This window comes from Zeus faber (assembly GCF_960531495.2).
Source record: "Zeus faber genome assembly, chromosome: 4".
Lineage (NCBI taxonomy): Eukaryota > Metazoa > Chordata > Actinopteri > Zeiformes > Zeidae > Zeus > Zeus faber.
This window is the reverse complement of record NC_137191.1, coordinates 4473278-4496728: the sequence shown is the minus strand read 5'-3', so window position 1 is coordinate 4496728 and position 23451 is coordinate 4473278. Positions and strand designations below refer to the sequence as shown.

Sequence of the window (23451 nt, the reverse complement as noted above, 5' to 3'; positions counted from 1 at the left end):
TAATACTTGAGGTATATTTAAGAGCAAGTACTTATATACTTAGAAATGTCAATATGGTTCTCTCACTTTTACTTCAGGTATTATGGTCTGAGTACTTTAGCAGTAGTACTGAGTAGTTTTTTTGACCACTGGCTATAATTACAACTGCTGTGGGTAAAAACTTTAGCTGCGTCTTTCGCTCCCACCTGGTGGAGACAGCAAGCTTTCTGTTTCAAATCACAGGCCTGTTGACATGCAGTGCAGTTGAGAATAAAGAACTAGATGCTTGAGTCTTTCTCCGACAAATGACACATTAAAGGTAAATGTAAACTACTACAACATTTGGTTGTAGAATAATATGAGCAGGGGTTACCAAATTGGGATCTGTGGCCCCGTAGGGGTCCTTGAAGATATTGCAGGGGGCACAGCAAAATTTGGGCCACATCATTTTTTTCTCTTCTTTTTTTCATCTTATTTTTCACAAAATATTCATACTCACTACTCCTCACTAATTATATAATGGGGGGCGTGATGTTTTTGTATTTTTATGGCTTTGCATGAGGTTCAGGTTAAATATTATTGCGCATGGCAGTGTATTATAGGCAAATACAGTTTTGGGGGTTTATAGTCCTTTATAAGAGCCAGTGCATTTCTACTACACTAGTCTTCATCACGGTTCAGTCTTTATCATTGCGGCAGTTTTCCTCAGCAGCCCAACATCCATTGAAATCTGAAGGGAAGTTTAACCACCCCTACCTCAGTCCTACCCCCTTTTTAATTGAATTTAATTATAGCCAAAAATGGATAAACTAAGCTTGATTTAAAAGATTTGCTGAAAATATAATATTTTTTTAACTGTGTTTTGTACATACATTTTATTTTGCTGACTAGGGATTTTTTTTTTTGGCACAGCAGGCTGTCTGTGTGTGTACCTGTAGATGTGTGTGTTTGCGTTTGTGATGGGTGGGGCCGTATAGGTCTCTCTATCTCTATAAAACCCCATGTTACTTGTCTTGGTGCATGAGGGAAGATAAAACACACACACACACACACACACACACACACACACACACACACACACACACACACACACACACACACACACACACACAAAGCCATGACGGTTACTTCCTTCTTTCTTCCATGGTGTGTCTGACACTCGTTTCCTGGTGCATTGGAACAATTGAATGTTAAACAGTTTAATTTGTATCCCATCACTGATTATTGTCTTTTAAACAGTACAATCATTTTTTAATCATCATTTGTAAATGGTGGGCATCTAAAATGTGGAGTGATCTGCGAAATGTGGAGTGAAATGTTGAAATTATTATCATAACATTACTCTTTACAACGTCATTATAACATTTAAATTATTAACCCTTAGTTCAGTGGTGCATATTCCAATGTTGGACCTGTGTACACGCTGGCTCGTGGGTTAAAATGGACTCTGCTCTCAGATCAGATGTTGTACCTTGTTCGTAGACTCATGTTTCCTTTGTTTTAGATTTGTAAAAACTCAGGCAACTCTTCAAATTCTATTACTCAGAATTCAGCAATTTTTAATGAACGTTGAAAATGACAGGAACCAAAATAATTTTTCCACCTAAAATGTTCTTAAATTAAAAGCTGTCAACCTGCACAAAATAATAATAATAGTAATTATAATAATAATAATAATAATAATAATGATAATAATAATAAAAAGAACAAGAACTTCAGGTCATTGGTTAAAATTTCAAACAATGAATGAAGCGTTTGGCCCTCCAAACGCATCCCAACGCCTTCCCTCCGTTTCTCCTCGTCCTCCAAACACGGGCAGACACCCTTTTTTTTCTTTTTTTCTAGTGGCAAGTCTACCTCAGCATTGGTATCTGTCGTCGTCCTCCTTGGCAGATCACACATGCTTCCCCCGGCCCTCGGCGATGATGTGCTCCGGTGCAGCGCGGGTGTACCACTCGGACCAGCCGCCGTCGTACATCAGCATGCCCTCGTGCCCGCACTCGTGCGCCACCAGCGCCACGTGGCACGCCGATACGGCTGAACCGCAGGACGCGCAGATGGGGTGGCTGAGGTCCACGCCCGCCCGGGAAAATAGGCGGCGGAGGTCCTCCGGGGAGAAGAAAGTGTCCGGACGGAGACAGGAAGCTGTCAAAGGGCATGCTTACATTTAGTCATTTAGCAGCATGCTGATGGAGCCGGGGATGTGGCCGGGCTCCGTGTCTGTCAAGTAATGAGAAAACAGAAGTAGGAGAGGATTGAGTCAGGTCAAAACAGAGTTCATCGCCTTTCTGTTGCATGGTTTCACCATAGACTGTAAACTTGGCTTTTGAGGAGATGGTTTGAAGCCTTGAGTTTGCGTTTACGCTCGCTGCCATCTCAGCAGGAAATAGACCCAGAACTTCCTAAATTATGGCAGCGGGGCGGAGTCTTGGTGAGTTGAGGTGGAGAGTGAAACCACCAGACAGAGGAAGGAGGAAACATGCTCACCTTGCTCGAAAGTGAACGGGAAACATATCCGTATCTGCGCTCCTAAATATCCCTCACTTCAAGCCTTCATTTCTCCTTTGTGGAATGATCATTTCCAAGTTTCAAGTTTAAAGTTTCAAAATCACAACCACGCAAACTTAGCTATTGAGACCCCTAAGTATTGTGGGTAAAAACTCGAATGCACTGACTTTTCTTTTCCTAATGACAAGTTTCTTCTTTTTCCATTCAGTCTGGTTTTCTGAAGTATCATCTATTGGCCATTAGCTGAACTGCAGTTTAAAGCACATCCACATTGGCTTCCGCCCTCTTGCTGCTTGGGTTGGAGACAGTGCCATGCTCCCTGTGAGACAGTGGTATAACTCCAACGGACTGAAGAAGAGACGTCAGGAAAAAAGGTCCTCTTCTGTGGCAACAGGCGAAACACCTTTGGGGATGGTAGCTCAGGAGGTAGAGCTGGTGGTCTAGTAATCTAAAGGTTGCTGGTTGGATCCCAGGCTCCTCCTGCTAACATGCTGTAGTGTCCTTGAGCAAGTCACTTAACCCCTAATTGCTCCTGATGGCTGCGTCCGGCGGTGTTTGAATAATTGTAAGTCGCTTTGGATGAAAGCGTCTGATCAATGAAATGTGTGTTTGTCTGGTCCTGAAGAGGATTTAGACTGTAATGCGTTGATGAGCGAGCTTCATTCACATTACTTAACATTGGTGTGCTTAGTGCTTTATGTTATGGGATTTATCTAACTTGGAATTATTTTTGTAAACTGTGTTACTGTAAATTCCTACAGTATTATATTATTACAGGATAATAACTTGTTTTCGACAATGTAATCCCATGTGGCATGGGCCACTTATGTGGTATGAAACCAAAAAAAAAAAAAAAAAAATGCATTTATTCATTCATTCGCAATATCATGCTTACAGTACTTTTTTGGTCAGGTATAGATCCTGTTAGACCAAAAACGAATAGACCTGAATTCAAAAGCTGCGCAGTGACGTTTCCATATCTGTAGCAATACAATATAATTATATTATAAGTGCATAATAGAAAACTGCAGAATGAATACAAGAACAAAGTTGCTTTGGCTCTGCATGTCTCACTGTCACCACCAAACATCAGCTCTATAGGTCACTTTAGGAACAATAACCTCGAGTGACCTCGGTCATCGTGCCTATGACATAATCATAATACAAGTCTGTACAAAATTCACAGGTTCGACTTATTATTCGACTTATACTCTTGATGGTGCAATCAATACGATTCGATCGATTCCAGCTTGAAAAGCATCCTTTCAACTTTTCGATATATTTTTTTCTGAATTACATAGTTTAATTCTTCCTGCTTTGCAGTTTGCACAGCCTTCGGAGTTTTCCCTTCATCATTTCACTGCACCCTACTTGTGTGGCTGCATGTGACAAATACAAATACTTACTCCTTAATCATCTTAGAGCCAATGTGTGACAATGAAAAACCCTGCATGTCAACAAAATACTTAATCAGTTCTCAGTTATCTCAATAGGTCACATAATTTGACATTTTTGTCAGTTTGGAATGCAATGCTGGTCTTGTGGTCACTATCGCTTCACCCTTGAAGATGCAGATATTTATACATATTGAATGACACCTTAATTACATTTAATCCATGAGTATTCTGGACCTCGGTCCTTAGCTCCACTCACTGTCTCTGGGTTCCGGTTCCAGGCCCCTGAACCTCCCCGCGGGCCTGGCGTCTACCACCTGGAACGCCTTGGTCTCCAGGTTTTCCAGGACGTCCTCGTAGGTTCGGATCCAGGAGCGGCGCAGGGAGGCTTGAAACTCAGCGTGGGCCGGCCTGGTGTAGCGGTCGCTCACCGGCAGACCCTCCCGCACCCAGGTCTTGAGCCCCCCGCCGAGGGGGGGCAGGGCGCGGCGCGCTCTCTGCAGACTGGAGCGTTTCTGAGGAGGCAAAGTTCAAAAGCTGCTTGGACTGTTATTTCTGCGGGACATATACTTGTAGATAGATAGATATTTTATATGTTTTATATTACGTGCGCCAACAGTTATATTTGCATGTACATGGAATTATATAAATTACAGTTAAAGATGTTAAATAAGTCATAATGCCACCGTATTGTTACTGTCATTGTTATCGCACAGACATTGTTGTTATACATTACAATATGCTACCCCTGCACGTTGCTTTTTTTTACATTTCTATTCTATTTGCATTTCATTGAAAATAACTACACTCTATATATTTCTTGGGGTGTTTTATTACTCATTTTTGTATCGCATGTGTATATTTTATACGTGTACATATTGCAGTTATTTAAAAACGTCTTCTAGAATGAATGGATGTAAATATTATATTTATACAGTATTGTTTAGATACATTTACTCTGTAGTCTGCTGTAACGGTACATTTCCCTCCCTCCGTAATAAAATACGATTTTATCTTAAATAAGGGTTAAAATATGTTTATACTGTTATCCTCGTTTGATCGTTAAATTACCCAAAAAGACAAATTCGTGTTTTGTTTATTTTATTTGTTTCTGCACAACGGAATTTCTTCTGGGAACTATTGGCTTCGACCGCTGTGTTCCGCACGGACAGTTTTAGCGGCGCACAGCTCACACGGATGTTGACAGACGCACACGGCTGTATGGTCTGCGTGACAACTCAAATCGCGGGTGAATGGACAAACGTATTTAATTTACACTTTATCTCGAGCTCACTGCCCCAGAATGTCGGCGTCGATCATCAGAAGAGGACTGGAGCTGCTCAGCGATGATATTAAAGGTAGAAACCCGAGGAATAGTAGCTTCTTATTCAGGACAGCACCGCCGTGGATGTGTCTGCAGGCGTTCTGTAGTTATTAGGCCTTAAAACACATCCAATAATCCCAAGTTTGGATTCATAAACATTTTGTCGTTTATTTATCTATTTGTCGAAAATTAGTCAATTTCTTCAGCATCAGAGTCGACATTTCTAATGTTGTCAAATCGTAAAGCCCACCGCTGAAAATGCTGACCTCCGCGCTGGTCCAAATAGAGGATTCTTGCCTGCAATACCTAAGTGAATAAGACAGATGGTTTGTCAAAAAAATAAATATATATTCTGTTGAAATGTGTTTTAAAAGGGCCTCCTACTTAGTACGTTCGGTGATTGGTGAGTGGTTTTGTCAAAAAGTTTTACATTGTTTGATTCCAAAAGACCATAATCTGGACCAGGAATGGCCCAATTAACAATTCCTTACTGATAGCTACTATCTGAATTCAGAAGATCAGCAAATCCTTGTACTCTTATGGCAGAGATACACCAAAGTACTATCAGTTGTACTAGGGCGGGTGACGGATATTCTCACAAGAGATATGATCAGATGTGAGTTGAGTTTCTATCTCTATCCATCAAACGAGCACATCAAATTAAATGGCTGCTGATGACTGAGCCTGCTTTTAACAAACTTTAAGACAATATTTAAGTCTCGAGAATTTGTTGAGGACTTAAGTATCCAATCAAAAACATTTGATTTATACGACGCATTGCACGAAGAATAAAGCTTGGCCTCTATTTTTCTTGTTGTCTTCCAGATGCTAAAAAAGCTAAACAAGGTCAAGCTAAGAAGCACCAGACCCCCAGCAAGGCCAAGGCAATGGCACTTGTCAGCACTGGGCGACAGGGGGTCACCAAGCAGGTCAAACTGCTACAAGGGCGCCGGGGTCCTGGCAAGAGTAAAGCTAACGTTAAGGACAAGAGGATCAAGTCTGCCATCGGTAGCTTAAGTCTTATACATAACTAATGCATTAAGATGTCTTGTGGTTCACTTCAAGGTCATTCGATGAGTTGTATTGAATATGTACCTTAGTCGTCCCCTTAAGAAAATTGAGGTGAAAGAACGACAGCACAGAACATTGGACATTGGCAGCATTATTCTATAGAGCCTCTGGGTGGTCATGAATGTGAGGGGAAATGAATAAGGGTCGCACTTGTTTGTTGATTCAAACTGCGAAAATCACAGCTGACTAAACCGCAGATCTCCATTTTGTCATGTAAACTTGTACAGCCATCATTGTCAAATCTATGCCCTTTGTGGTTTAAGAGATGTATTCCAATCAGATGCTCGCCAACTGGTTTTACAAATCCAAATCCTTTCCCCATCTTTGTTTGCTAAGAAGTCATACCCAACATGTGTAGAGCGCTGTTTCATAGGAACCACTATACTCTTTTGCCTTTTAGTGGAACATACGTAACTGTGAGCCGTTGTTGATGGCAGCAGGTAAGATTCCTGTCCCGATGTGCAGCCGTAGGCTCACTGACCTCTGGATCTGTTTCCCAGAGGAGTTCAAGAAGAAGCACAGGCAGAGCCACCTGAGCAGCAATCTGAGGTACTTCCTGGGAAGCAGCTACAAGGCCAAGGATGCCGTTACCATGAAGGTGAGGGAAGCTGTCCATGACGCTGGGGACTGAAATGAGTTTATGGTTTCAATAGAATCGCATCAATAGAATAGAGTACAGACAGGGTCTGCTGCATTAAATAACAGTTAATACCTCTGCAGTTCAGCGTCTGAGCCAAATCTAACACCAAGCTGACACTAACACAGGTCTGTCCTGTAACAGTGAAGGTGATTAGCTTTTTTTTGCAAAGTGATTTTCCTATTTTTAGATGAAGCTTTTTTATTTGAAAGTAATTAATTCAACTCATTGTGTTAAATTTAAGTTTATGAATCGGAAATCGTTTTTATTTTATATTTTGAGTTTATCTTTTATTCCTTGTGAATTCATCTTTGTATATTGTCTGTTTATATTTTTACTATAAATAAATGTACATATTCTGTTTTACTGTATCTGAGCTGCTTTTTTTATCCTCAGATTTCCCCCCTGGAAATCACTAAAGTAGTTTGTTAGCTTATCTAAGACAAACCACATCAAATTACCGCCCAGTCCCACAGTAAATTATTCTCCACGTGCCGCCCTCAGATCCTGCACCAAAATAAGGGAAGGCTGTCCAGGAATAACCCGGAACGTCCGGCCAAGAAGCCAGCAGCGCCCTCATCCTTGTTCACAGAGGAGGAGTTCCAAAAGTTCCAGAGGGAATATTTTGGAAAGGATGAGAAGTAAGATAAGATCAGATTAGATGATACTGTGGCTCTGTGGGAGGGATTGCAGCTAAAGCAACAAGGTGGATTTCCCGGTCCAGGCCGTGGTTCTGCTGGGTTTGGCTGGACACTCCCAAACCCCCCAAATGGAGGCGTCTCTCCATCACCCCGCCCAAACCAGAGGAATGGCTTCCTCCAGGGAATCCACAACCATTTTATAAGAGACAAGTTGGTTTGCTTAGAATGTGGATATCTCAAAAGCCTTTCGATATGAAGAGTTCCTCGTGGCATCTGAAGTATTTTGCCTCCTGAAATCAAATGCTTTGATTAGATATTTGGATCAAAACACTTTTGTATCGGCATTCATTTTGTTGTCCTCACCTTTCTCTGTTCCTTTTTACTAAATCCTGGGAATAAAATATATAAGTATAAAAGAAAACAACACCATTCCCAAGACGAGGGAATAAGGTCTCATGTTTTTTCTTTTTTTTTTCCCTCGTGTCTGTTAGTGTTGCACGAGGTGTGCTGCACATGCACATGCTGTCATGTTTGTCTATTGATATTTTCTGTACAAAAAAACGCAAATTAAAATGTGTGAATCGTGCCTGTCCGGTGATGATGAGGCTGAACTGTGGCAGCTGCTGCTGGTTCCACAAGTTAAGGATGCGAAACTCATCGTCGTTAGATCACCTGCAGTGACCTCGTCACACATTCACACTTCTCATATCTCAGTCCGAATAAATGTTTTACTGCACATTTTGGGGGGAGGCTGCGTTCAGATCATGGTTTGTGCACTTTAAGTACGAGTCTGCTGTTTGTGTTCAGCTGCTTTTGAAATTCCTCGGCTATTTAATCGAAAACGCTGTTTGTCCGACGCAACTTAGTTTCGTGCTCCGTACCTCTGATAGTTCCATCTTACAATGCCTCTGTCTCTTTCCCCGTTCCCCAAAAGTTTGGGAATGTGGAAACAATGGCAACATCAGCATGTGAGAGGAAAGTATTCTTAAGCTAGCCCTGGTCCCGCGAGACCTTTCTCCATGGAGATCTGTTGCATCCCAGCGTTTGAGCCCTGCCTGTGCAAAATGAAAGGAACGAATGAAGCTGCTGAGCGAGTTAAAGCTCAACTATGCAGTTTCTGTTGCTCCGCTGTGATAACAGGCTCGACCTCATCACTCTGATATTTGTCAGGACTTTTGGTCTTTAAAGGTGCTGAGCTCCGCTGGGTTTCACAACTAGATGTTTTAAGAGGAGCGTACATCAGTGGCAAGAAAGAGATTTTTTTTCTTTGTTTTGTATATATATTCTTTCTGATACTGTCAGGAGGTTTGAATGGCAAAGGTAAGGGGACTAACTTGAATCTAGTGTGTAAGAGTTAAAAATGTTTTGCTTGCTGTGTTATTTAATACACCACATCTACAACAAAATTATTCAATAATTGAGTTATATAATTTTGGAAAGACCATGCGCTCTACAGGTTCTAAAATATATGCAAAGTTGGGCATTTTTACTCAAGTGATACTGTTGGTGATGAGAATTGTATTTGTTTTATCTGAGTTTGTAAATTCCCACAAGCTGAATGTGGCTTAACCTGATTCTTGCAGCCTGTGCATAGTGACTGTCGTGAGAATGCTTGGAAGGGTTTCACAACTTGTTCATTCCCTATCATCACATGAGATGACGCATTTAAGTTATGAGGAAAGTCCTTTTCAATTTTTTCACTTTATTCCCTCTTGTTTGTCCATTTAAGATAAAACACACATATCTGAGGATACATTTTCATGACCCCTTCGTTCTGTTTGGTCCTTTCATCCTGCAACGTGTATTGTCTGATTGCAGACTCCATGTCACTTACTAATAACATTTGCTCATTGGTGAATATTTGAGTTCAGTGAGGCAATTTTAAGGGACTTTATACTTTTAATTAAACATGGATATCAAAGCAAATTCTTACTCTAGGCCTACTGCATTTATCTGTAACAGGTATGTACTACTTGGTTTTATTTTCTTTTTGTATCCAAGTGTTAACTTTTTATGTTTGCAAGTGAGCAATGAGAGGAATCCACGATAGCATCTAAAACAGGATCCTCAACCTGTCGTTTAGGATGGAACATTTCTTCACACCGAAATTAGACGTTTTGGTTTCGGTATTTGAGTTCATTGAAGGGAGGAGTTTTGCTTTGGGTATTTGTGCTGCTGCCTTTTGGGATATGGGTATAGGGTTTAGGGTTTAGGGTTAGGGTCCTGTTGTCTCATGTCAATCAAGTGTGGTGTTGTCCTCCAGAGCAGTGGAAAGGACATGACGCTGTGTCCACGTCCGCCTCTCCAGCCTCCTGCTGTGTGCACGTCCTCCCAAAAGCCTCCAGCACTGGTGCGCAGGGAGACAAGACGGATGGTGAGGGGAAATCCATCAGCAACATCCAGTCTGACCACTTTCCCCCAATTCGTGAGAGTACACTGTGTGTAGGAGGAACAAAATCCAGCAGCGAACTGCAAGACAAGGCCACGCTGGGAAACAAAATGGGCCCTGCTCGTCGTTGGTGTTGCTTTGTTCATGTAGAATCCTCTTGTTACCTGGAAACAATTACTGTATCATGAGGATATTTTTTTCAACTGTCATTGGTGCTCTACTGCAGGCACAGCCTCCTTGTGCAGACATTCACATAGATACACACAAGGATATATATTTATATATATACATACACCTAGGATAAAAAAAAAAAAAAATGATATGCAATTTAAAGTTCAAAACCATCATCTCATCTGCGTTAGGTGGATTTATGTTATTTTTAATTTTCTTTGTTGCTTGAGGTGGTGGGATTATTTTTGGTTCCTTTTTTATTTTTGAATGTGGTCTATCCAATGCTATGATTGCTTGTAGGTCTATTCAATGCCCTGATTGGTAATCAGAGAAACCAACTGTGTTATAGAGCTGAGTGAGTTGGTAAATTAAGGTTTTACCAAATTGTGTCGGAAGTACAGCAAACACATTTCTTAACAACCAAAGCTTTTAAAGAAAATAAACCGTGATTGTTTCGACCCTGGCAAAGACGGATGGAAGGCTGTTTGGATGGGAGGGTGGCCAGACGTATTCTGCAGAGCAAATATGGTTCACAGGCTCGAGGTGCACAGCTGTTCAAATACATTGAATGGCTGTTTTTTTTATTGTTTGTTTTTTCTAAGTAAAAGATAAAAAGGGTATGATGTGGATAATCTAAAGATGAGCAAAATGGTAAAGAACAAAAGAAACACGTGAGACTATTTATAAAAAAAGGACTCAAATTCTTTGTTTTCTCCAAGCAGATCTCTGTCAGACGAATGACAAACGACAAAGATTGTGAAAATCTTTATGACAACATCTTGGTACAGGAGAATATTTACACGGTAACCACCAAAATAATTGACTCCACGGAATGATAGAAGGCCCTTCCACGTTCACATTCACAAACGTGTCATTTTCTGCCTGACGGTGGTTCAACAGGAAATGTACGACACCACGGCATCGCCTCCTCCACTGCCTCCTCCCGTGGACCAGCGGAGGTGTGGGCCTGACGAGCTCCGTCACAACCCAATGCTGGTATCACATGAAGCTCCCACGTTGGTCAATTTACATATTAAAAAACATTTCTGGAACAGCTGATTGCGTTCACGAGACAAAATTGTCCTCTGCTTGTTCCTCTTTCACCAGGATGCCAAGTATCTGAAGGAATGGTGGAAGAGGGTGGAATGTGAGTCGGAGACGAGACCTTTTTTTTTTTTTAATGATTATTAAAACGATATCATTGAATTGGAATTCTTACTTCCAGCTTGGGAGTACCTGGCAATTGACCTCTCACTACAAGAAAATGAGGAATCTAAGTAAGTTGATCTTTTATTTTTATGGCACTTTATGTATTTATCATTGATTGGGGGCGAAATCCAGTCTCACCCGCTGCAGCCTCTCTGGTGAGATGTGCACAATCTACTCAACATGTGTGTTCCAAGCTGCAGCGGGTTGAGTACGGTGACCGATAGATTGTAACGCCTCCTCAGGAACATCACCAATAAAGCCCAGCGCATCTATAAAGCCATCCAGGTGTTCCACCTCCTGTTGGCCGAGCACGGTGTGACCTTTCAGGGCCACATCTTCGAGCTGAACGCCGTTGCCGACAACTTAGATAAGGTAACGAGTGGAGATGGAAGACATTTTTAAAGTCAAATAAACAGCGTGTTGTAATTGTTCGATTTGGCCCCTCAACCCGACTCCTTGAATCCTAAGGTTTCCAAGGGAACAAAGATCGCTGGCATCACCGGAGGGGCCACAAGTGCAATTGGGGGCCTGGCGGTGGTGGCAGGGTTGATTTTCTCCCCGTTCACCGCTGGGGCCTCGCTGGCCCTCACTGCAGTGGGCGTGGGTGTGGTCACGGCGGGTGGCGTTACTGGGGCTTCGGCTGCCATCGCTAACACGGTGACTTTAAATCTGTTTTATTTTTTCTGTTCACAGTACCAGTTTCATCACTGACCAGACATGTCTCAATGGCTTAAAGGGAAAGTTTTCAACCCAGGCTCATTAAAATGAAATGTTTGTTCCCGTAATTTATAGCTTTTCACGGCACAGCCTCACCGAACGCTTAACTGCCGAGAACCTTACCACTCCGCTTAAATGCACCCAACACAAAGTTTTGGAAAAGTCATCTTATCGGGTTTTTTTTCTTCTGCACTCCCACAAATCAGCTCCGTGCCAACGTCGGAGACTAGAAACAGGAAGTTGCATCCCTTCCTGCCGGCAACCCGCTGTCGCCAACGCTATGCTCTAGATGTGCTGTGGCAATGAAAGTCATTCCAAATAAAATGCGTCCATCCTGAGTCTCCTGTTTCGGAAACAGAAATGCTACGTAAGGTTTGCCCCCCGCTGCACTGAAGCACAGGAAGCTGCAGCTTCTCAGTCATAACATATTGAGCGAGGTGGTGCTCTGAACAGTCCAACGTGATGGGAACCAGTGTTTCATTAAGGCCTGGGTTGAAAAACAACAAACCTATGTTTTAATTGTGACACCAGACAAAAAGAGAGTTGTGAATCAGAGCAAACGTGGATTGATTTATTGTCACATCATTGGTTTGGACCAAACATGGATGACATTCATTTACACGAGTGGGAAAATGCGTTTTCCAGGTGAACAAGAAACACGACAAGAAGAAAATCAAGCAGATCTTCCAGGACTACGAGGACAAAATGGCGGAGATCCAGCGGTGCCTGGAGTTCGTCAATGAGGGCTTGGAGGCTCTGAGGCAGCACCCGCAGGCCGCCCTGGAGGGGCTGACGGTCGGCCCGGTGACCGTGGCCAGGCTGGCGGAGCTGGGGGCGGGCAGCAGGACGTGCTCCAGCGCCATAGAGAGCAACAGCAAGGCGTCCGGGGTGATGCAGGGCCTCGCCCTCGGGATGGATATGTATTTCAACAAGGTGAAGAAGGTGAAGAAGAAGCTCCGCTCAGAGTTTGCCAACAGAATGCGCATAGTGGTGGAGCAGCTGGTGACCGGGTTGGAGATGCTCAAGAAAGCCCAAGAAGCGTTTGTGAAGTTTACCTCTTGAAAGGGGGAGGTGGCTTGCCCCTTCTCTTCTCTCGCCAGTTCCATTTTATTATTCTAGGAGAGTCTTTTTTTTTTTTAACAGGCTACGGCCTCTGATAAATCCTTTTCGCACACGACCCACCCTTGGCAGCGTTCAAGTCTACAATGACACCACGACTACGTCAGGTCCAAACTCACTCGTAGTCTCATTTCTAATCTCAAATTACAACAGAGGCTGAACGCTACTTTCCTGTTTCACAAATTTGTGTGTCCATGTTGTTTGAACCATTATGAAATATACTTTTTTTTTGTCAAAACCAACAAGTTTCATTTGATTTTATTCAAAACAAATAATTTGAGACCAATGAGAGAAAACAGATGCAGATTGGGATCTATCAGTGTCTCTATGTAAATTGATTACCCAAAATTAAAATCAAGTATAATGTTTACTTATTTTTATTGAATGTATTTTTGCTTGTTTAAGCTGCCTGTTGCGTTTGAAAGGTGGTCATTTGTATAAATGACGATGATAAGGGTGATGAAGATGATTATGATTAGTGTTGTTATTGTGATAGTATCTGGTAGGCCTTTAATTATGAAGGGCTTTCCTTATATCTCCCAAACTCGGTGACCTTCACGTTAGTGCTTCCCTCGGCCAACAGGGGGCAGCAAATATTTAAGTACAGCAGAATTCTTTCTTTCTTTTCATTTATATGGATTAAAATAAAAAAAATAGAACCACCAACTTAGTTGATTTTACCAGAATACATCACCACGCTGCGTGGACTATATTTAATGAAAAATAACACACAGTCATACTGTGCATACCCCTGCAAGTGCAACACTCCAGGAGCAGAAGAAGATAACTGTGTTCCTGAACAATAAACCATACAGTACTTCAGGACTAAGGGACTGCGTTAACAGGAAAAAGGGAAGCATTTAAAAAAATTAAGGACCGTGTTGAACTAAAAACCATACAAAAGGAACTTAGTCAGATGTTAAAGGAGGCAAGGAGACAACAGAAGTATTCACTGACATTCTACCACTATAAACTCATAAAACTTTAGGATTCAATGAAAGCCACTGCAACATGGAACCAAGTAAAAGATGTACTGCTGATGACTTTCAGAAAGCTACAATGAACCCAACGACCTTTGATTTTTCCCGATCAATGCGATAGTGTTTGAGAATCCCAAGGACAACTTGGGCACAAGGCCTGAGGTGGAGGGTGACAAGGTGCGGTCCCTGTTCTGTCGGCAAGGCACTGTGAAATCCGACGGAGCGGGCGGAGTTTGGTGTCTGCTCTCTCAGCGCTCGCCGGACCCGCACGCTGGCCCCGCGCCGTGGAAAACAGCCGTTATCGCTCCAGTTCCAAACGGGCGTCGCCCTCTCGAGAACAATGATTAAAGGGACGTAGCACTAACCTCAAACGTGATGAGGAGTGTATTGTGTCCTGACCAAAAACAGAGTTTGACCCTTGGCAGCAGCACTGATGGTGCAGTTAGTACAGTTGTAGTGGAGGACACTAAGCCAGGGGTCTAAGACTCAAATGACCCCCGGGGGCCACCGGCCAGGTCGTCCTTCTAAGGGGCCTTGTTCTCCAAGGGAAAACCGCCCTGTTTTCTTTTTTTTTTTCTCCCTCTAATCCTGTAGCATTGGCGACCCAATTATCTTATCTTATCTTATTTTTTCTTATCTTATCTTATGTTGTCTTATATTACCTAATCTAATTTAACCTATACTGTCTAGTGTTATGTTATGTTATGTTAAGTTAAGTTACGTTATGTTACGTGACGTTATGTTATGTTATGTTATGTTATGTTATGTTATCCTGTCTTATCTTATCTCATTGAATCTTATCTTATCTAATTTAATCTTATCCTGTCTTATGTTATGTTATGTTATGTTATCTTATCTTATCTTGTCTCGTCGTATCTTATATTACATTTTATTATATTAGATTATCTTCAAAAATAAATAATATAAAGAAGTAAATAAAAGAGCAAAACATTAATAATTTCAATGAAAATAAAATAAATATTTCCAGAATGTTGTGTGTGCACTGTGTCAGAGAGAAACCCCGAAAAGTCCCCGTATTGCTTATTGATGTTCTGCAGAGGTGGAGGAAGTACTCAGTCAAAGTGCCACATTTGTAATCGGAAATACAAATGGAAGTAAACAAATTTGAAGTAATAAAAAGTAATAAAAGTAATAAAGTACTTCTGGTTTTAGAATAGCCGATATAACACACACACACACACACACACACACACACACATACATATATGTATATATATATATATATATATATATATATACATATATATATATATATCTCATGCAGATCCTGATTTCAATTCACAATAAAATAGTACAGGTGGTGTCTGTAATTTATAAGGATATGGAAATAATGAATCGTTGATGATCCTTGGTGCTTAAGTTACGGCATTTTGTTACTTCCCACCATTGATATAATGTCACTTGTAAAAAAAAGTCAAAATAATCATTTATTTCGCCAATGCATTTACTCTACATTTTTCATAATTGCGTCCATATTATTGAACTATTGACCTGAAACTTCATTAACGACAGAGCGGAGTGATATGACGTGTGCGCTAAATCCTCCGGACTCTCTCCCTCCAAGACGGCTTCCCTAGCGTGGCCCTTAACAAGCCTGTGATTGGGCGGAGGGACACGTAGGTGCGTGCTTCGGTCCTATATATAGTGGTGCGGCTCGCAGCGAATGCTTTTCTTCATCCCTTAGGCCTTCGTCCTGTGAACCACTGCATAGCCGGACGCTCTCCCGCGCAGAATGGCAGTTTAAAGGCGTGCAGCGGCTAACCTTGCAGCGGCAAACACCCGGCAGTGCAGAGGCGAAGTGCACTGGCTCTTTCTGGCAAAATGGCGTAAGTTCTTCGAAGTAAACATTGGCGTTTTTAGATTAAGGTGTTCTCCGAAGTCAACATATGGTCCGCCAAACACAAGTTCGTACGATGCCGACTTCATTACGTCTCGGCGATATTTAATAGCGCTAACGTAGTAACGGTTCTCTCCAGATGTGTGGTTTCCAGCCTTTGTCGCGGCCGTTTTGTTCAGCGGGAGACTGGCTTTGTATGTATACAGAACCGACAACGTGGCGGAACCAAAATGGCGCGTAGTTCGCTTCCGCTGACAGGTTGTGTTGTGAAAATGGCGGCAGTTCGCGCCCGTCGCCATGGTGAATCACGACTGGCCGGGGGGCGGGGTTACCGGCCAGAGCATGACCAAATTAGGAGATATTATCTCCCGGGGCAGGGCGGGGCGTTTCCAGTGAAAGCGATTAGACCAAAAATAGCTCACTTAACCCCGCCCTCTAAAGAAGTGCACGATGCCATGAACAGCTTAAATGCACTTGAAACTTTATTGTCCGTTTCATATTCAATGTCAACCTTTGACTTTACAGCACTGACCCGAGAATAGAAACCTCTCCCAGCACATAGAGGATCAATAGCCTGTGCAGATGGAAAAGCATACTCAATGCATACCGTATAAAACATGTGGCACCTCCCGAGCCTTGTATTGTTGTGTTGTTTTTGAGAAGGCCGTACTTGCCAAAAAGGCATACTTGCCCGAAATGGCGCGATCGTATTCCCCCCCTGTTGTCTGTGGCATGGTGCCACAAAGAAACAGATTCAAAATTGCTATGTTTCAACATGTCTTGATGTCACGGAGCAATTTTGGGGCTACCCCTCAAGCCCAGATCATGGTGAATCTTCCTTGAAACATTTTTGGCTGCTCATCCGCTTACCTCAACATTCTCAAAGTGTTTTGTGTTTAGTCATCTGCTTCCTTATTCCCCTTCCCTGTAACCACGCCCATGTACCCTGTTTTTCTGCGCCCAGGTCTCTCCCGGTAACCACCCTCAGCTTTGCTGCCGTCGACAGCAGGACCGAACCTCTCGACTCGCTCACCGTGTCACTATTCACTCCTTTACAACTACCGCTGACCACCAGCCATGGCTCTGAGCTCCCAGCTGGCTTTGGAGGACGTGGGGGCCCTGTTCTTAGGTTGGTCTTGTGGAAAGAACACCCAGTTTCAAAGTGCTTCCCAGACAACATTTAATTAATGCAAACTTAACAAATAGTGTCCACAGTGTTAATATGCAGATAAAATGAACCATATTGATAAAAGGGTAAATCTACAAATAAATCCTACATATATAACATTTAAAATACAAAATAATTGAAAATGCTGTAATGGCAAAACTATTTATTTGCCACTTAATTTTATTTTATTTTTTTATGTTTTCACCACTGTTGAAGCTATTCACTCCTAACGTTTTGAGGATTCCTAAACTGTTTCATTGCATGATCCCATGAAGGAACCCCCCCACAGACACACAAGAAAAATACGAAATATTGCCAACAAAAGATCCAAAAAACAATTTTCTAAATCCTCCACCGATGTGTGTATTTTATTTTGTACGTGTGTCCAGATCCTCTGCAATTCTTTCAAACCCCAGTTTGACCCAGTTCTTTTTACTCTGTTCAGAACTCTGAGTGTAAATGATGTTTCATGAAGTGCTCAGTCAAAATAAGTTTTGTTGTCCTGTTAAATTGGACTCAGTCACTGTTATAGTACAACAAAAAACAATTCTCAGGTAGAACAGTTTTTTTTTTTGTTGTTTTTTTTTTTTTATTATTATTAATTATTATTTATTTATTTATTTTTTGCAAAATAGTGACCTACTTTTGAACTACATTTTAGTCATTGTGCCGAAACAGACAATTGATAAGTATCTAAGGCTGTGTTCAATAACTCACCACTTGTCAATCCACATACATGTGACTATGAAGGCTCCAATTAGACAGAAATAGTTATGGGTGAGATGGTGGGGGGAGTCTCCAAACAAATCTAAAATCTGTACAGTTGATAAATAAAGTTAAAGACCGTGGCGTGAACAATTGTGCTGTGGACTCTATCAAGGGATCTCTCAACTAAAACCAAAAATATATATTATAAAGTTAATTTGATCTTGTCACTGCTCACCTACAAGGCTCCATCCTTCTCTGCAGGGCCCTCTTTTCTGACGGCTGACCCCATGGGGCCCCCTCTGGACCAAGATGAAGAGGAAGCTCTCTCTCCCTCCTCCTCTCTAGAGGGGAGGGTGCCCGCTTCGCCTTCCCCCTCTTTCTCCGCCTCCTCTTACACCCTCTCCCTGTCTCCTTACCGGACCATGTCGTCCTCCCCTCTCTCTTCTTCTTCCCCTCCACTGTCTCCACCTCCTTCCACCCCACCCTCGTTCCTGGGAACCAAGGCCGTGGCCGATTCCCTCTCCTTCCCGTGGCTGGTCACCGGTGACCTGCTCGACTCACACACCGGAGCAGACGACAGCAAAGGTAAGCACGGTTTTGTTCTGACTTCACGTGTTGGGTAATGCTGACGGTAGACTCGCTCAAACAAGAAACAAATTCTGATTGTGCTCGTCTCACAAGGTTTTTAAAACCCACTTGAGGGGGAGAGCGATCCTAACTTAAGTCAGATGTGCAATGAGGAAATAAAGGGGCTTTTACTTTGGTAAGAAAAATGATACGAATGAGGAAATTGGATTTTGGTTTGTAAACGACGAGAGTGGAAAAGAAGTCTCATTAAATGTGAGGGGTGGAACATTTCCAATGCAGCTCCCTGGATTGTTGCATTAGTGCTGGTAATGGTTCACAGGCGATCAGGAAGCGTTTTTTATTAAGGCTGTTTGGCACCTTCAAAGGTTCTCAAGGAAAGTAACCTCCCTGCACCGGCTTCAAATGTTGCTGGGCAACATTGACAAAATTATATTGCCAATAATTACCTAGATACAGATTATTCGGCGATATTATCAGGGATTGCTATTGCTGTTTTCATAATATATTTACACACAGAAATAACTGACAAATCCTTATTAACGTGGCTATTATGACCAATCCTGTGTTAGAATTAGCCTTAAAGACAACATATACGGTGATATTTCCTCTATCGCATCATTATTGATAATGCATTTCCCATTCCAAGCTTCATGCTACTGGCAGTGGAGGGTAACTTTGTGGTTCTGGTAGAAAATGGGCAGCGTTCATCAGCTGGCCGTCTGACACTCACATTTAATGACCACCTGTCACAAATCCGTCCAGAAAGATTACGATTTAGCAAAGGCAGGAAATCACCTGGTGTCTAATGTTAATGATGATAGAAATCATACATTTTGTTTGTATAGCACTTTTCTAGCACAAACTGACTTTACATTCAAGTCATTATGACTCAGCATGACTTGCTCGCTCAAGTTTCAGAATTTGAGCTTGAACACTCACGCCAGAGGAACAATGGGATAGTGATTATGAAATCTGACAAGTGTGTGAAATAAGGTTAGATGTACCATGCCCTCAACATGACCCTGTTTTTCCCCCTTTGTTCTGGGATTCATGTGATCGTGGCCAAAGTTCCACGTCTGAAACGTGGAAAGAGGATGTATAACAAAAATATTTCCTGGCATAGGGCCAAAATGTTGAGGATTTGTTGAATTATGACTTGGCCAAGAGAAAATGGTACATCCTTATCCATGATGAGTAAACAAAGCGTTGGCTTTGTTTCAACAATATATAAATTCAGCTCCTAATATATACTAATCCCTATCTAACTGGCCGATGTAAATCAAGGTCTAAAGTAGGATTTGGCGTTCTGTTGAGGTTGGAACTACTGCAGAAGGTCATCTGTCAAGAACCAGCAAAATTTGATTGTAAACTTACTACATTTCACCTTAAATGGTCAAAACTGTTCTTTGCACCCGTGTGATAATTCAAGATTCAAGATTTTTGTGTGTGTGTGTGTGTGTGTGTGTGTGTGTGTGTGTGTGTGTGTGTGTGTGTGTGTGTGTGTGTGTGTGTGTGTGTGTGTGTGTGTGTGTGTGTGTGTGTGTGTGTGTGTGTGTGTGTGTGTGTGTCATTTCTTGGTCAAGAAATGAGGCGTGGCACTTGCCGGTTTTTCTCCTAACTACCTCTGACCACATCAACTCCCGTTGAAAGTGGTGGCAAATAACTCAGATGGCACCTTGCTTGTGTGGCTGAACCGAGAAATTCCATTGTCTACAACTGTTCCACCTTTTCAGAAAGGCCTGTGTTGTGTGTCTGTGCCGGAATGTGAGGATTTTAATTGCGGTGTGTTGTTATGGAAACATTGCTGAAAACACTGTTTTGCACGTGGGCTAATTTAGAGATGAAAAAGATGCCTTGCATACAAATATAGAATGCTTCTTCTCTTATTCTCCCCCTCTCTCTTTCTCTCCTACCAGCACATGATGCTTTCTCGGGAATGGACTGGATGGCTGAGAAGATCGACCTGAGCGACTTCGACCTGGACTCTCTCATTGACTCCTGCTCCACTGAGGAGCCCCCAAGCTCCCCCGAGGAGCTCCTCGCCTCCCTCGACTCCCACATGGACCTAGATCTGGACCCCTATGACTCCCCCATCCCTACCCAGCACGATGCCCTTGCTCTGGGCCTTCCGTTGCCTGACCTCCCCTCCCTCCCGATGGAGCTCCCGCTGCCCGTGGTGGTTGAGGTGCCGCCTGTCGAGGAGGTGGCGGTGAAGGTGGAGCCTCCCTCTCCATCCTACATCCTGGAGCTTGCCAGCGAAGTGGAGCTCCTGGGGGTCGACAAGACCGCCTCAGCCCTCACCACTGCAATAATCCCGCATCCCAGCAGCGGCATCCAGATAGACACCCCCATGGTGCTCTCCCTATCCCACCCCACCCACTTTGTGGTGGTGCTGACGGCAAAAGATGAGCCCGCCGTAGTTTCCCTTCCCAACCCAGAGGTTCCCAAAAACACCCCGCCCTCTAGAGAATGTGACAGCGACTCCGGTATTGAGTCTGTCTCTAGCTCCCCGTCTCGGATCCCCTCGCCCTCACCTCCGCCCACCCCTTCATCTGGTTCATCTCGGACCAAACCCTACTCCAAGCCTGAGCCTGCCTCCCCCTCCACCCCCAAGGTCCCCCGGGTCAAGTCGGCGTCTGGGGCTCCCAAGGTGGTGGAGAAGAAGCTGAAGAAGATGGAGCAGAATAAGACAGCGGCCACGCGCTACCGGCAGAAGAAGCGGGTGGAGCAGGAGGTGCTCAACTCAGAGTGCGTCGATCTGGAGAAGAGGAACCATGAGCTGGCAGAGAAGGCAGAGGCCATCAGCAGAGAGATCCAGTATCTGAAGGACCTGATGGAGGAAGTCCGCAATGCCAAGCACCGCCGCAGCAAGACCAGCTCAGTGGCCTAGGCGCTGAACTTGGGGGGCGGTGTGTATGTGCAGTGCGGTCCGCCACCGTGGGAGGATGGATGGTGACGAGTTTCTCAATCACAACTAGCTTTCCGTCGTCGTGTGGAATTTACGGCATGCTAGTTCTGATGGAAAACATGACTGCACCAGTCCTGGTATGTGAGACTTGTTGTGGTGCAGTAATGAGGGACGGTCGGATCGAAAGGGATTAGGAACGTTGATGAGATAAGTCCAGGTTGGGGACTGAGAGGTTGTCAGTGGAAGCATCAGTACATGCCGGTCTCGCAGTCCCAGGGAGCTCCCCTCACACCCCGACGTAAAACACAGGTTTTGAGGTTGTGTGGATGTGTAGACTAAGCATGTCGAAACGTATCTACATGTAGCACGGTCGACTAACCCCTCCTCCTGCATTATGACTATACTCTATTGGCCAGACCCCAAACAACCCCCACCCTCCAGAAACTAACCCTGTTAGCCATTTCAAAAGTGCCCCCCCACCCCCAAAACCCAACTATCCTGTTGAGCTTTCCTGTCACCCTGTTTTCAGCTTCCCTCAAAGCAGCTTTGTCCAGAAAGGGGCCTCGCTTATTTATGAATTGTGACACTGAACTCCTGTCTTTTGTTGTTTGTACAGTCGCTCCCTGCTTCACCAATAGTGGTTTTTATTTAATGCTGGAGAACCCTGATAACGTCTCATAGTTTTCACTGTTTTTCTGACACTATTTAGCCTGTATAAATGCTTACTTTAACCTTTTTTCTATTAAATATCAATACCCAATAGAGATGACTGACTTTGAGTGTGATTTCATGGTGAAATGCTGGTAAAAGCTTCAATGCTCTTGCCACTAAATATATGAAAAACCTGCACTTACAACTTTTTGGCGATCACTTGTTATTTGATAATACAATAAATTAGTTTGTTTACAAAGGAATTTAATCCTAGCGAGCAGAATCTCTGAAAGTCGGTGCATACCATAGTAATTGACAATGGTAAGTACTTTGAGGAAGGACGGTTAGAAAAGCATCTGATAACTTGCCTCGGGCGGCTGTGTTGGCGCCTTCTAAAGAAATGTGGTTTTGCATTCAAGCTGAAACCAGTTTGAACTTAACCGGTTTAGTGATGTCATTCTGGCCCCGGGGCTGAAGCGGTTCCTCGGGACGAGGAAATGAGAGCGAGAGCAGAAGTGACGATAGCTGCGGGGACGGTTCCTACCTCGTTGTGAAACCTCTTCGCTGCGGTGTGTGTTGGCGAGGTTCAAGACTGGGGGGGACCCCCCACTCATCAAGTTGGGTGTCCTGAGGCAGCGGTTCCCAACGTGGGGTCCGGGGACTTTCGAGAGGTCCCCAGCAAAATGAATGGATACGTTTAGTTGTCACGGTGTTGGCACGGTTAGAGGATGACCGATGATGACCCTTTTGATCCTAGTTTTGCTGTGATCTCCATAACTAGCGCGCACACTAAATCACAAAACTTCTCAGATCGGAGAAAAAATACCAGTCCGCTGTCTCTGTCGGTGTCGTCTGCCCAGTGCCCTTCTGGTGACCAGCTGTGTAAATTTAGCCTTGGCAGTAATGGTTCAAAGAACACGCATGTGAGCACACTTCTCCCATGACACATTCCACGGTAATGTGGCCTTGCACACCAGAGCCCACCCATGAGAACCACCCAAACAGATTGGCTGGGACAAAAAGCCTTCAATTTGAAATCATACGAGTGTCAAGGCAATAAGGAAAATATTGAAACTTTTAACCATTTCTGCTCGGGCGACGTCGAACAAAGCACTTGAATGGGTTTTAAAGACAAAGTGTGAGGACGGTGGGTTGTAGACTTGTAAGAAGGGAATGACCGGAAAAACGGAACCGAAAGCAGGAAAGACACCTTCATGTATGAACTCAAAATGGCCGTTCAAGTGAGACGTACTGCGAGTACTAAAGGGCGGCACGAAACACAGATTCTGCCTTTCTGCGGGGTGGGTTTTTGTGGCTGGGTGTAGTAGTGTGAGCGACAGAAAGGAAGTCAGAGGATTAAAGATAGAATCTCGCCCCTGGAGAAGTGACCTAAAATAATCCAGGACTACAACGGAGGCGTTGGGTTACTGC

The 23451-nt window shown here is 43.4% G+C and overlaps 2 protein-coding genes and 1 pseudogene across 3 annotated transcripts in view; 2 read left to right on the top strand and 1 right to left on the bottom strand.

Moving 5' to 3' along the window:
* LOC307229015 (3-mercaptopyruvate sulfurtransferase-like) overlaps window positions 1-4584 on the bottom strand; it is a 12347-nt pseudogene extending 7763 nt beyond the window's left edge. The window contains exons 1-3 of the transcript in view: window positions 4579-4584; window positions 4141-4396; window positions 1837-2199 (exon numbers count right to left, since the gene is read on the bottom strand). The product of the transcript in view is annotated as a 3-mercaptopyruvate sulfurtransferase-like (transcript). The remainder of the gene's footprint in view (window positions 1-1836; window positions 2200-4140; window positions 4397-4578) is intronic.
* A 330-nt stretch (window positions 4585-4914) lies between these two features.
* LOC307228949 (active regulator of SIRT1-like) lies at window positions 4915-7969 on the top strand. Its single transcript, XM_079998802.1, has 4 exons — window positions 4915-5239; window positions 6031-6213; window positions 6777-6874; window positions 7418-7969. Exons 1-4 carry the CDS (start codon window positions 5185-5187, stop codon window positions 7556-7558), a joined length of 477 nt encoding a protein of 158 aa, XP_079854928.1. The 5' UTR covers window positions 4915-5184; the 3' UTR covers window positions 7559-7969.
* A 7874-nt stretch (window positions 7970-15843) lies between these two features.
* On the top strand, window positions 15844-22131 carry atf4a (activating transcription factor 4a). Its single transcript, XM_079999109.1, has 4 exons — window positions 15844-15986; window positions 16962-17126; window positions 18135-18458; window positions 20378-22131. The coding sequence occupies exons 2-4, from the start codon at window positions 17075-17077 to the stop codon at window positions 21349-21351; spliced, it is 1350 nt and encodes a 449-aa protein (XP_079855235.1). The 5' UTR covers window positions 15844-15986; window positions 16962-17074; the 3' UTR covers window positions 21352-22131.
* Window positions 22132-23451: the final 1320 nt, after the last annotated feature.

Bases quoted from the DNA above. Each gene is read 5' to 3' on its own strand.
- LOC307228949 (XM_079998802.1), top strand. From the start codon at position 5,185: ATGTCGGCGTCGATCATCAGAAGAGGACTGGAGCTGCTCAGCGATGAT. The intron at 5,240-6,030 runs GTAGAAACCCGA...GTTGTCTTCCAG, and splicing joins GCTCAGCGATGATATTAAAG to ATGCTAAAAAAGCTAAACAA. The intron at 6,214-6,776 runs GTAGCTTAAGTC...TCTGTTTCCCAG, and splicing joins GAGGATCAAGTCTGCCATCG to AGGAGTTCAAGAAGAAGCAC.
- atf4a (XM_079999109.1), top strand. From the start codon at position 17,075: ATGGCTCTGAGCTCCCAGCTGGCTTTGGAGGACGTGGGGGCCCTGTTC. The intron at 17,127-18,134 runs GTTGGTCTTGTG...CCTTCTCTGCAG, and splicing joins CGTGGGGGCCCTGTTCTTAG to GGCCCTCTTTTCTGACGGCT. The intron at 18,459-20,377 runs GTAAGCACGGTT...CTCTCCTACCAG, and splicing joins CGGAGCAGACGACAGCAAAG to CACATGATGCTTTCTCGGGA.